At 37.5% G+C, this 14,822-nt stretch overlaps 1 protein-coding gene across 6 annotated transcripts in view; it reads right to left on the reverse strand.

Moving 5' to 3' along the window:
- LOC138064042 (casein kinase I) overlaps positions 1-14,822 on the reverse strand; it is a 79,421-nt gene that overhangs the window by 16,483 nt on the left and 48,116 nt on the right. For all 6 annotated transcript variants that reach the window (XM_068924718.1, XM_068924717.1, XM_068924714.1 and 3 more), the window contains 3 exons: positions 6,499-6,584; positions 6,278-6,362; positions 1,177-1,325 (listed from right to left, as the gene is read on the reverse strand). In XM_068924718.1, coding sequence (XP_068780819.1) covers positions 1,177-1,325; positions 6,278-6,362; positions 6,499-6,584 — 320 coding nt within the window. The remainder of the gene's footprint in view (positions 1-1,176; positions 1,326-6,277; positions 6,363-6,498; positions 6,585-14,822) is intronic.

A 14,822-nucleotide genomic window follows, 5' to 3' on the forward strand; every position in this document is an offset into this window, starting at 1 on the left:
AAATTTTCTAAGTCTTACCAAAAATTACTGCATTGTAATCCAAATTAATGTCTAAATCTGTCATCAATTGTTATACAGCTATAATCTCAAATTATCAAGTAAAACTGCAGCAGATATTCACTAATAACAAAAAAACAAAGCAAATCTTGTTTTCTGTATTCCTTAAAATTTAACATAATTATGACAACTTTCTGTTACATTACAAAGTTATTTACTTAAAAGTTATCTAAACTACTATAAATATAAGCAAAAGGCAACTTGTATAGCATTTTTAAACTTTATCAGCTAACTCTGTAATGAAAAAATCATCTGTGCTTTATTCAGAAGACTGGACTCAGAACAACTACACAATTGCATAAATTATCAGTCATGAGTATTATCAGGTGTCAGTTTTCTATGAGATCTCTGCAATTAGCATCTCTTTATGGGACATTCTACTGAAAGTCTAAAGAGAAGTTTAAAGCAAATTTTAATACTAAACATTAAAAAGGGTATTAGCAATAAAATGTCACAGTTCCTCCCTGCTGTTCCTTGTGCCAGTCTCTGGGAGAATATAACCTCAAATTGTTGAATTTATGCACACATAACCTCTCCTCTACTTATTAAAAAAGGAGAAAATAACTTCCAGTTCCTGAAAAATTCATATTTTACCATTTCTTTGAAGCAAAACCACAGTATATTTGCTGTAACTTTAGATGCACTGCAGTGAAAATTCATTTTCTACAACATATTTCATTGAAACAGTGCTTATAAAACGTACACACATTTTCTCCACAATTAACATCTGGTGTAAATCGCAGGTGCAAAGTGATTTTTTTTAATGTTTTAAAAACTCTGTGAAAGTTTCCAAATCAAGCAAATACATGCAATGACAACAGTCATTTGCAAAGTTTTAAACTTTGTTCAGCTGAAAAAGAAATTTGAATTCTTACAACTTTTTTTTCAAGACCAAAAGGGGATTTTGTTTGGTATTAAAAGAGTAAGTGTTCAGGAAGAGATTCAGTACAAAAAAAAAATCAGGCCAAGAGGTAGGTAACATCTGAAAACATATCTGTAATGGAAATTGTTTATAACTAACAGCTGGCATGAGAAGCACTTGTATCCCATAATTCAAGACTAACAACGTCTCAAAATCGACCAGAAAACCCAACATCTTAGCAGCTTAATTGTACTCACCAACTGTTTGCCAATCCAGTCATATTCATAATCAAACATATAGCCCTTCCGATCCAATAAGTCTGTGAAGAGCTTTCGTAAGTAGTCGTAGTCCGGCTTTTCAAAAAAATCTAGCCTTCTTACGTAACGTAGATATGTAGCCATTTCCTCTATGTAAATAAGAAACATGCATAATTGCCACGTGCGTTTCAATGGCTCACTAAAAACAGTATTTATTAAAATAACCCTTTCTTCTGCCTCTCACCATAAGAGCCGAACAGTTGTTTGCCATGATTCTGTAAGTTATCAGAAAGGAAAGTTACTAGCAGTAACAGTATTCAAGATGCATTGCCGCATTCTAAATATATCCTAAGAAAATACACCTGCATCCTACCACGTCAATTCCCTTAATTTCGCTTTTGTATTACCTGCAGAAATTATCCATCTTCCATCCAACTTCTCCAACCTCATGCTCTGTGCAACAGGAAAGGTACAGAGGGAAATGCCTTTTTTTGTTTTGTTTGTTTGCTTGTTTTTCAACCCCCTCTAAGAAACTGTACAAAAAACAAGCCTTAGGAAAGGCAAGGCAGGGGGCATATAAACATACAGGGTGGACTATGTCTCAAAGAACACCTGTTGCTGGAAAGTAACTTCCCCTTTCTTTAAGGAAGGATCTACATGTACATTTTGAAGTGGGCAATTCCAGCTGTTCTGACAAAAAATACCTGGTGTGGTCTTCTCCGTTGAGCAATCATTGTTTATGACAGAAGACTGCAGCACCACTGGATGCTTCAGGCATTATATTCAATTCAGTGAAGGTGTTGCAGAGAAACGGCAGATATCCAGAACAGACACACCACAGAGAAGGACTGACATTGTCTGAGCTCTTGTAGAATGATTTCTGACCAGTGTCAGAAGTTTACTACTACTGTTTAAACAGCAGGTCAGCATACAAATGGAGATTCATTTGTGTGAGTATTACATGGCAATTCTAGAACTCTCACATCTCTCAGTAGCAGAGACAACCAGGGAGGTTTGTGAAAGGGCCTGGACATGTAAAGATAAAAGGAAAGAACTGTCCTAGTCATTAAGAGGATAAAGTACAGACTGAGCACTAGCAGAAGGAGCCTCCGAATTAAGATGAAACTCCAGCACCAGCTCCTGGCAGGAGCCTAGAGCAAGCCATCACAGAGCTCCTATCAGGAACCACATAAGCCACAAGGGACTGAATGTCCAGCACCCTTCTGAGACAACAGCAATAAGGAACAGCCAGCCTTATGGAGAGAAGACAAGAATCCAAGGGCTGAAAGGGAAGGCCGGTGAGCAGCTGAAGCACAGGCTTCAGCTCCCATTGAGAAACTATTCAGACAGGTGATCACATTTGCAATAATGCCTTCAGGAATCAATGAACTGAGGAGGGGGCTGCAGAAACACAGCAGTTTAAGCAAGCAGCATATGGTGAGAAGAGATAAAAGTTACCCAGCTTTCACAAAAGACGAAGTCCTCCAGGTCTTTCCACTCTAACAGGCACCATAAGAAAGAACTAAAGTACTGGAGTAGCAAACAGAACAACAGGCTAACCATGCTGAAGTTCTGGTTCATTCAGACAGCATCCATCCCCACATTCCCATTACAGACAAGAAATCACAAGGTGGTGGTTTGGAACAGAGCACTGTAAGAACCGCTCACACTCTGAAATAGATCAAGGTGAAGCATTTTACCTCAGTCCAGGGACACAAGTTTGACGGACAGGCAGAACTCAAAATCTAAGTAACTTGCTTAGGATCCTTTGTCATCCATGGAAGAAGAGTGAACCACATCCCCACTCAACCCAATCAAAGAAAAGCAATGACTCCTCACACTCAAGCCTAAAAGGTAGTTCAGAGTGGTCCCAAGGCACCCTAACTACAGAACCATAGAGTCAGAGGAAAAATAAGGTTCAAAAAAGATGCCACCCCCACCCAATAATCCCATGAAGAGCCATGCATGCCAGGAGCAGCACAACAGTATCACAGCATTCTCACTCTACCCCGCACATCACACTCCAGTAAGAGGAGAAGCTAATGTTTTGCAGTACAGACAAGGCGCTGAAAGAATCTCTTCCTCACAAAGGAGGCTGAAAACTTCAAAGGCAGTGCTAAGGCTGACTTACGCTAAGTTATGCCCTTTCAGAGATAGTAGTGTAGAAACCAAGGGATAGGTGAAGGGTCCAGACCAGCTTGATAACAAAAAGTCGGGACACAGCTTGGTGTTGTCCGGATTGCAGCATAGGAGGATGGTACCAAGTCACCCAGAGCTACTAAATAATAAATCAGTTCTGCTAAAAACACAGCATTAAGCACTATGGTTTGGGCAGAAGCAGACGGAGCAGTGACTGAAGCTTTCTCAGCAAAAAAGGTCCAACTCAGCAGGCAAGCAAGACTCTTCAACCATTAAACAGGCCGAGGAGGTCAGTGTTTGAAGAAGCTGAAGAGAAGTGTGACACATCACCAATGGACCTTTCCTGAGGTAAACCAAGACTCAAAGGATACAAGGGGCACCTTCAGTGGTATGGAGGCTGGAGCTGAGCCATTTAATGCAGATGAACCTGCTACAAAACACCTGCTGAGTCCAAAAATCAGAGAAGATCCTCACCGCACAGTTGAAGCGGAAATCAAGAGTTTGAGTCCTCACTCACGTTTCATTTATGGCTTGAAAGAGCAGCCATGTTGGCACCTCTCAAAGACAGTACAATCCCATACAACATGGGATGAAAAAGATGCTTTGATTTTTGTTGCATGTGAAATGCATCTTTCACTGAAAGTACCGAGTTCTCTTGCCTTCTGGAACTCGAGTTAGCTACTGAAAGGAACTGAAGAGGTGGTAGATGCACTTTTCATTATGTTCCATGCTGTAAGAGGGAAGCATGACAGGGCAAAGGTACAACATCTACGGACACTTGAAATGCAAGAACTTCCACATGCAAGAATACAGCTATTATGATATGGATTCTCTAAGAAGTTTACCTGTGTGTTCTCCAGGATAAAAATATATTTTCCTGTTTCATTTTTGGGCCTAATCCCGTAAACAGCTGTGTACTTGTTTTTAACTTTGGCACACGTAGTCCACCACATACATGGAGCTATTCTTATCCATAACTATTTGCAGAAACTGCACCACACAGGCTCAAACTAGATTTAATATTTTTAAAAGCATGCTAGTAACTACAGAAAAATAAGCATGCAATACTGGATCCAGAAGATTTATATTCCAACACACAGGGGTTTTTCCCTACTTTTGTGAACCAATAGAAGTTTATTTTCAGACATTTGCTCTAGTTCTGTACTAGAAGAGTCAATTTCATTTGATTTCAATTTTTAATCTGAAAATTTTTATTTTTTAATCAATTTTTAATCTAAAAATTGAAGGAAAATCTTTTATATCCTGAGAATATGAAATTAAAAGCATCAGAAAGTCAGTAATGGGCCTGCTTAATAGCACAGCATTGGAAAGAACTTTGAGAGGTCAGCTAGTACACCACTCTATCCCATAGCAAATCAGTTATAGACCTATCCAATCTGTTTTCACATAGCTCCAGTGAAAAGCTCCAGTGTCCCAGACAGCTCTTTGCTGTATTTAAAACATAAGGGTTTAAGGCTAAACTTAATTGTTTTGGATTAAGTCCATTACTTTGTCTTCTCTGCTGGGGACACAGCAGATTCCTTTCATGTTTATAGCAGTCAAAAGGTACAGAAAACGCTCATTTCCTCAGTCTTATTTAGGCTAAAACAATCCTTGTTCCTTCAGTCTTCAAGAGGTCTCGCAAATATGACTTATAAGTATTCTCACTTCCATTTACAGCAAACCTTTAAACTAGGATACTTTTTCTTGAAGCACAGGCCCCAAAACTGGACATACTACTTCAGCTGAGGCTTCACTGTATTAAGTAGAGTGGAAATGGTATTTCATCCATCTTGCAGGCTATATCCTGTGTATATAATCCAGTCTGGTGTGTGTGTGTGTATATATATATATATATATATGTGTATTTAACACAGTATGACACTGTTCACTCATTCACTTTGTGACCGACCTTTAAATCATTACCTGAAGAACCTCACTGTGCCCACTAATTCAATCTGTACTTGATCATATTTTCACATAATACCTAAAATGCATCCTTATTGTGCTGTATCTTATATTTTTAGACCATATTCGTAATTTGTCAAGATCCTTTCATTCTAATTCCACTGTCCAAGCTATGCCTTTCAAACTTATCATTTGCAAGTTTAATAAACAGTTACACAAGGCATTCATAAAAATACTGAGCAGGCCCAGTACAGACCGCTGTGAAATCCCTTGTCACGCTTTCAATATGACAATGACCAGTACTCAAGTACTTCAGATAGTTTTACATCTTTCCTCCCACAGTAGATTCCTCTTGATTGATGAGGGTCTTATTACATAGGGCATCTGCCTCTTTTCTCCACGAGATCTGTCTTGCCATAAAACATAATCTAATCTGTTTACCATGAGCTGTTCTTGGCAGCTCTATTTTACCTACCAATCATCTCCTGATTATCTTTCACAGTGTTACTTCATTTTGAATCCCCACCCCAGAACTGCAATTCTTCAGCTTCTCCAGCTTTAAAAAGATAAATGCCATGCTTGCTTTTCTCAAGTCTAACACCTCATTGATGCTCCATAAGTTCAAGGACAACCATACAGCAAGCATCACCTGAAACTACTTGCAACTCATTGTTTTAAATATTTCAAGCTGTTGCTAATGAGCATGTACCAGCTGAAGAGTTGGTCATTTTTTGAGATCTGAAATAAGTATCAGTTTTAGAGTCGAGAAGGCTTGCAAAATTTTATATCTGAATAATATAAACTATTTGATCACTGTAAGAATATGTATCATGCTATATTGTTAATATTTCTTTTAGAAGAAACTATCATTGAAAAACACCAGCACTAATTTACTGCTGTTTCAAAGGACAATTCTTATCTGTTACCATAATACATAAAATAGTATTTGAAAGGATTGTTTTATTTTACTTACAACATCAAATTTTATAAAAAATGATCCATGCCAGTTTTGTTTCTCAGATCTGCACACAGCATTTTTATTAACAGACATTACCTGGGAAATTTTCACACAAAACTTCTATTGGTGTTGCTCGTTTTGTGTCTCCAATTTTCTGATAACGTTCTTTTAATGTATCAGCCTAGGATACAAGAACAAAAACATCTTCTGAAGTCATACAATTTGCAGACAAATTTTCCAAAAGAAAAAGATCAGGCCAATAAAAGCTGATGATCTGAAAACAGGAAGGAGGTGAAGATATCAAAAAAAATCACTACCTTCAAACCTTGCCATGGAAGGCTTCCTCTGAGAAAATACATAAACATATGACCTAAAGCTTCCAAATCATCTCTTCTACTTTGCTCTGAAACAAAATTCAAATATTAGGACAACAAATCTGCATAACTTTACATTGACAAGATTAGCTTCCAAATGACAAAAGTAACTGAAAGGTATAGAGTGCTTGAAATCATACTGCACATGTGGTTTTCTTGTGCCACTAAGAACAGAGCCAAAACAGAAAATGCAGATGCAGACTGCTGGTATATTCATCAACAGTACTTTAAACAAATTACATTGGCATAAGAAACTGCTCCCATTTTAAAGTATATTTTGACTTTTTTACATATCCAATTGCATTCTCTTCTCATTTTTCATGCATTAGTTGTAGATTTAAACTGCAGAACAATTGAAGAAAACTGAACACACTTTTCCCTCTAAAATAACAGAGAAGATAGTACATTTCGCTGCATCCCTTCATGGGATTTCTGAGTTAGCCAAAGGTCTTCTGAAGAAGGCCAAGAAGTCTTCTTGTTTGATCAAAAAGCAGCATCAATGAGGCATGTATGTACAGCCTGTTCTCAGATACAGCTGACTTAAAGCTAAGTTACATAAGAAACTTTAGCACAAAAATAATTTATCTGTAGTCATGAAGTGGTAGTCATCCAATCAGAATTCATATTTTGGTTGAAGTCCTTCAAAAAGCTTACAGAAGCTTTATGAAACAGTAAAGTAACACATGATGCAATGTATTCAAAGCGTAGTCATATTTTTAAACATCTAATACACTTAGGAACTCTCAACGTAATATAGACACAACAGTCAAGGTCTTTAAAGAACTAGTAGGAAACAGACTTTACATTATCACCCGACTTCATTTCACACTGCTGTGGAAAGAGGAATTAGTGTGTTATGTTTGGTATTAAGGGGCATTACTTCCCTCTGACACAGTCCCCAACAGAAGATCTAAAACCCAAATATTAACAATCCTTCTATTCAGTATTTTCACAAAAATAAAATGGCCATGCCTTTGACAGGGAGAGAAATAGAACAGAAAAGCAGATGAAAAATCATTTCAGTTACATTTTGAACATTAAGTTCAATAAAGCCAATCTAGTACTGATCAGATCAACCTAAAATATTACAGTAAACACACAGCATCTGAACAATACTTAACTCAATATAACAAGAGCAGTTTACTTCTTACTGTTTTCTAGCCCTACCTTGGTCACACTTGAACACTAGGTAAACACATACTAACAAATGAATAAAGAAATACCAGTGAAACATTGGGTAATCCAGAGCATGGACTACAACTAACCCCTCCCTTCACCACACAGCTGTCAGGGATATGACATTCTTCTTTTGCACACAGGTGTCTTTCACTCTTCTCCAGGCTTCCAATTCCCTTGCCAACACTTGATGTTGCCCACTGCTGCCACTGCTGTAACTGAGCACCCTCCAGACAACGTGCTTTCTCTGAAGCTCTCTGCTAACCCTGCAACATCCCATTTGCTGCTTCATACCATCTGTGTGCCACACTGATGCATTCGTGTACATGAGGAGAGAATAGGAATTAATATTAGAGTTCCACGCCTGATGGATGTCAGTACATGAAGGAAATGTTGACAAGATAACGAGCACTTAAAGAGCACTGCTTGTGACAGAATTTTGTACAATGCAACATGAACCTGTTTTTACCTAAGAGAGTTCACTGGTTGCAAGGAGACAGTGGCAAAGCATAAAGTGAGAAGCGCAGTCAATGGCCTGTGAACAGTATTAAGGCATAGCCCACAAAAAGGTATCAAAAAGCTCTATTTGGTCTTTGCTAAGGGAAAACAACTCCTTTTCTCTGCATTAACTTCTACAGGTCATGTTGATGAAAAGATAACCTGTTCTCCTTTAAAAGGCTTGTTATTTTTGAGCCACTGCTCCTTCACTGAGAGCCTTTTCCATGAAAAGAGAAACTTTCAAAAATTATCTTGAAATGACTTCTAATTAAGAGGGTTTTTTTAAATGAACTTTGGACAGTGAGACATTTCTGTAGGCAAACTATTTCTAAGATATGCCATTCAAAACTCACAATGCCTTCACAAGTTTCTGCTATGCAAATACATTTTTCTTTAATATTTCAATTTTTTTGGATTATTATTCAGAACGCACACTTAAGAGTCCTTCACTGATCACCTTAGAGTGATAAAAAATAACAGTCAAATACCCTTTCCTCTAGGATGGAACTCCCAAGAGTAAATGTGAGAAACAGGAAACCCAAAGATTATATTGCTACTGTTAAGAGAAGGACCTCACTGAAAGCTAAAAAAACTAGAAGTGGATTAACTGGTAGAGAAAAGGATTTCGAATATGAGTTGGAGGAAGAGCTGTTGATGTACACTGATCCTAGGGCTAGATCAGTACACTGACCCTAATTTAATGAGATTGAGAGGATCTGTTGCCCAAAAGGTAATGTAGTCATAAGACGGCAGACAGAAAATAAGGTTTTAGGGCACAAAAAATACTCTCTCTCAAGGAGAGTCACTTGAGGCCAGCTACATGATACAGAAACTGACCGGCCACCCATTATTTAGCTTTCAAACTACAGACAAATTAATCATCTTGACTCAGGTAGGTTGAGTTTAATTAGAACTAGACCCTCAGACTAAGCCATCTGCATAAATTACCTGGTAAAGTAACCATGATACAAGACAAGTAAGACAGTCAGTCTTCAGTATACATCTATTATAAGCACTGTATTCCCCCTCCAAAGAAAGTATTTTACTGCTTGCTACAGGAATGCTGAAATAGTAGGAATTTATTATTTGTTTGGAAGAACAGAAAGCACAGGTTTGATCCTGAGGTGATCACATGGCTTGATATAAAGGCTCTTTACTGTAATCACAGAACAGAGGGCAAGTGGTTATCTACATGATCTGAACTGTAAACCTACAGAAGTTTAGCGTAACTGATTTTTAAAATTCTCACCTGGTGATAATGGAGTCTTATTCAAAATAGTACAGTTCTACATAATAACACAATAGCATCCCCTTCTTAACAAAATCATTAAATTGAAAAACAAAGTTGTATGCCAATTTTACCATAAGCACACATTGTATGCCACATTGCTATACAAGGAAAACATGAACTTCAAGGAAAAATCCTATTTTAACTTGTACCCTTAAGGGAGCAAAGCAATTTACTAGCAAATGCTGAATTTGAGTTTTATCATCTTAGTCAATTAGAATCTCAAAGCAGCGCTTACTAGAAGCACTGTTACATACAAACAAGGATTTTCCAAGTTTACATAGAAAAAAGACTATTCGGCTAACACTTATCCAAAAGCAGACCAATATCAGAACTACAAACCTAAGGATCTCTGAAATACTAATCTGAACAATAACATTACGTAATTATAATTTACTTCAAGCATATTGATTTCTCTGTGGCAATACAGTTCTGATAGCTGGTCAGAACACGACTGTGAAGCTACTCTATTAAGCATAAAGCCAAATGACTACTTTTATTATTCCTGAAAAGTTATTTTAATTATTAAAAATCAATTAATAAAATCCCTGCAATAAAAACATACAACCATATTCTAACCATATTTTCAATCCCATTTGTTGCTTACAAGCCATATCTGTCAACCACTGTTCAGAGCACAGCGCTCCACTTAACCCTTGCTCTGCTTGCTATACTACTGCTTTGCATTAGCCTCAAAAGAGGTACTAAAACTTCACCTGCTGTGTCTGTGAGGTCAGTTCTCGAGTCTACCCTGCTCGTAGGCCCGTCTAATGTCCCTGACATCAGGTGATGACTCAGTGGTAAGAGAAGGAGACTAGTGAACCTGCTGTGCTGGTCCTAAGTCTGGAAAAGGACTTCCTCCTGGCATCACCACTTCAGTGGCAAGAAAAAGTTGCTGGGACTTCTGAATGGCCATGGCTGGAAAGCACAGCCCATAAGTACAGAAAACATTTCTTCGGAGTTTCTCTAGGATTTAAGCTAATAGTTTTCAGTGCTGTCATGCACTGTGAACAAAGCTATGCTTAGAAACACATTAAGATTGATCCAGTATAGAAATGTTTGCTGTTCTGGATTTCAGAAAAGTTTGGTCTTTAGAAAATTGATTTTAAAATCTAGGACATAAGACAATTCTAACAGGGCAGGCCTATCATTTAAGGTTAAGTTCTTTGAAGAAAACTGCTGTTTAAAAAAAAAGGTTGCATGTGGCCTTTCAGCTAGCATTACAAAGCAAAACTGTTTCATCCCCAAAAGAGTTTCAGACATTCATCACACAATGACTAATCTCTGACTCCTCAATAATTATGTACTACCAGGAGGAGATCAATATAACGAAGGACGTATGCACATGTCCTGCAGAGGATGTTAAAAATATCCATTTTATAGTCACATGAAGCTGTAATTGCTAAGTTTCTTGTGATCAGTTACTAAACAAACAGAAAAATCCAGTATATTATTTTTCTGAAATTAGGGAAATACCAGCAAAATCCCCCCAAAGTTTTATATATTTACATTTTCAGCAAACAAAAGAAATCCTAGAATTTTTACAGAAGTAAATGTTTGTCTCCCTTTAGCTCCCAGTCAGAACCTGCATTCTCTGGGATCTCCCTCTCCCTTCCTGAAAAAAGGGGACAGGAAAAGTATCATGGAATAACTTTATGCCCAAGAGAGATTACTTCATGTGCACAAGGGAACCAGTCACATGCTGATAAGGGCTGTGGAATATCTCTACATCCTTCAAACAAATAGCTATCTGAGCAAAGCCACCTTATTTTTCCAGATATGGGAAATATTTCCTACCTAACACTCAAACTACCCAGCTTGCTACACAGCCCCTAATAGCACTTGATCAAACGCATATTTCCGGAACAAAAAAAATTATTGAAACAATTGGCTACAGAATGTTTAGTAACGGTATGTCATCTTCTGTATGCACCTCAGAATACCGGGCCTTGGTAATTCTGTACAAACATATGCAATCATTTAAAGTCTTGTTAGTTACTATGTACCTGCTATGAGTTTTAAACACTCTGGATCTTCAAATATAATTGAGCAAAGGAAAACATTCTCATTCATACGTAATAACATAGATCAAGTTAGGGTTCAATGAATGTGTACTTCAGATCAACCTATAAAAGAATCTGAAAACCTCTCTCTCTAGTCAAATTGTACTGATTTTTCACAAGGTCAGCTGACACCTTGGGTAATCAAAAAGCCATAACACACATTAGTTTTGCTATGAGACCATTCAAGTTGCTGGAGGAATTACCTTCAGATTTGAAAACATTGCCCTAAAAGCCTCAGTGTCAGTATTTTCAGATAGAGCTAAATGTTGCTTATATTCCAGTCTCAACAAGACAGAGAAATATCAAAGGGACAACAGAATTAAACAGCTTCAGCATTCTGTATGTGCTGCTACCTGAACGAAACCTTAAACTTTCAGAGGGGAATCACAGAACATACAAAAACCAAACTCCACACAAAACCTAGAGAGTCTGAAAATAAAAGCCTCATTCACTTTGTTCAGTGTGTATTAGAAGCCTATGAGATTACAGGACTAATAATTCTCCATCACCCATGAAATGCCTGAAAAATACTGAAATCGAGAGGAAGTCAGATCAGACTCGCTCACCGCTCTGAGCGGAGAGAACCCTAAGGTTCAGACTCACTTTTTCTGCTTACATTTATGAATTGCCTATATCTTTGAGAAGGAGACATACTACAGTGAAGCAAGACTTACTACTAAAGAGTATTAGCTTTGTCACAGCTAACCAGCCAGAGGGGTTAGTAGTATACACCCACCCACATTCTCAGTTCTATATCATAGTTGAGAGGCATAAGCATATCCATAACATAGTAGTTAAATTTGACAGAACTTGCACACAGGCTGCTTTAAAGGTTAAGGAACCATTAAATGAAAATAAACCCATCCAATCAGCAAACAAGATTCTGCCTAAGGAGCAGAAGAGGCCCTCCCTGGGGTCAGGGAGAAGTGTCATTTACTAGGTTACCATTGTAATACCAAACATGAAATCCCTTCAAAATTCATTGGTTCTCCAATTAGTTACCAGCTTTGATTTATTTTCTTAAGTGATACAACAGAAGGTAGGAGGTATGTTATTTAAGGACTAAGGCTCATTTAATTTTAAAAGTGATTGTGTTACCTTAGGTTGATCCCAACCCAATACATCATGAATGAAAAATAAAGTGACTGCTCCCTTTACTTGAGGAACTTATGTTCTAAAAATTATATTTAGGAAGTTCAAACACTGCTACAAAGCTTTAAAAAAATGTTCCTGTCTAGTGTTAAATATTCATGATATTATATAGGAAATATTCATGCTCTGTTAGCATGAAAAATCTCTTCATCTAATCTTAAAGTTGTTTGTCTTTAATATGGCATAAATACAATGCAGTCTTTTAAATCTTTACCTGGTTAAGAACAGTAGATCTAGCAAATATGACAAGCTTAAAATAGCTGAGTTACTATTTTACACATCCTTGTATTATCCTTGTAGACAAGTCTATCAAGGTCCCAATTTCATCTTTAAACACTTTTTGGATGGTGAGTGGATGGGAGGAGTCTTCATTATACCTAAACACTAGAAATACACTTCTACACCTATTTTAGTTTCCAAGCAGCTTCCGATCAAGAAGTTCAAAACCCACTAACACAACAATGCTGACAAGACCTCTGGAAAAGTGAGAAATTCGTCATTTGTGCTCTTAACTAGAAAATATTGTAGCACTCTAGTAAATATTGCTGAAGATGAAAATAAGTTTCCCTATTTCAAACACTAAAGTAACTGCTGAAATAAAGTTGTCATACTGTATTTCATTTCCAGTGTGCGTAAAAGGCCAAAAAATTTTCCACTAGGTCAGTCCTCAGAAGTAGTCTCAAAACCTTTGCAGAAACAGTCCAACTAAAAAAGAAAAAGGAAAAAGATTCCCTATTTTATATAACCCAAATATGATAACAAAATGAATTTGAGGTCATGACCATCTCCTCTAACAAACGTTAGATCAACAAGGTCATGAATAATCCTTTAATCCACCTGACAAACTTCTGGCTGTAGTTACTGAACAGTCACAATCTAACATGGAAGAAAAGTAGGAAACATTTTCTGCTCTGTACCTCTTTGAGGATTAGTGGCCCACCAATGGGATCTTCCTGCAGTTGCCAAGGGTCTCCAAACACTTTTGCAATCAGGAAAGGAACAACAGTGGCCATGATGCTATGGCAGATGCAGATGCTGATCTTTAAACCGACCGCTACTGAAACACACACCCAATACCTTTCAGTTTTGAGACACTTTGAGTCCCAAGTCAGCACTTCAAGCAGCACAAAACAATGAGGGTAATATTCTGATACTTTGAAGTATCAGCTGAGATAAGGAAAGGCTCCCCCAAAACACACACACAGCTAGAGATTGGAAAGCAAAGATTGCTGTCAGCTCTGAAGCAGCAAGTCTCAAACCAAATCACCTTGGAGATTTTAGCTCACATGCTGTGGAAGAGGAAAGTCAGACCAGCTGAGAGTCTACTTCCCCCTTACACCACAAAACTCTTGGCCTGTACTAGGGGTAACTGAACAGTTCATGAAGCAGCCCCTGAAACATAGCTGGCTGCAGTGCAGTCTAATTTCAGTAAACTGAATTCAAGGTTCGGTTAATCTAATGCTGAGATCAATAACAGTTTATAACTTCCTTTATCAGCCATTTGGTCTTCCTTCCCATGACTACTACCAGCCATGAATCCTTCTTTTTAGAGGTAAGCACCATCTTAAGTGGTCCAACTTTAATGTGCTAAGACACTGGGAGTTGTATGCTATCATTCAGACCCTACAGTAAACTGGCACATATCTTGTAAAACTCACTTCCATCAATTCAAATATAAGCTATTAAAAACTGTACATTTTTGAACTTCTTACCACTGTATTCTACTTAAACAAAAAGAATAAACTACTGAGAATGAATACTAATAAGTAATCTTTAAAACTACAAACTTCAAACATGGTAATTTGCATCTTTAATTCTGTATTTTGTGTTTTCAAACACTGATTATGCAAAGTGTGCATTAATATATCTTTCACTATGCCTCTTACTTTAGAGGCTAAAATATTGCTTAAGTGAAGAACTGAGTGGAAAAGCACAACAAGCACTGACAGATTTCCGAGGTTGAAAAGCTTGGAGAAGGACACACTGTCATGGAATCTACATATGAAAACTTGGAAGATTTATGAGAAAAAAGTCCCCCCAAATTACCAAGGCTCAGCTTGCCAGCTAAAGGAAAGTATTTCTCACCCATC

Source organism: Struthio camelus, chromosome W, assembly GCF_040807025.1.
Source record: "Struthio camelus isolate bStrCam1 chromosome W, bStrCam1.hap1, whole genome shotgun sequence".
Lineage (NCBI taxonomy): Eukaryota > Metazoa > Chordata > Aves > Struthioniformes > Struthionidae > Struthio > Struthio camelus.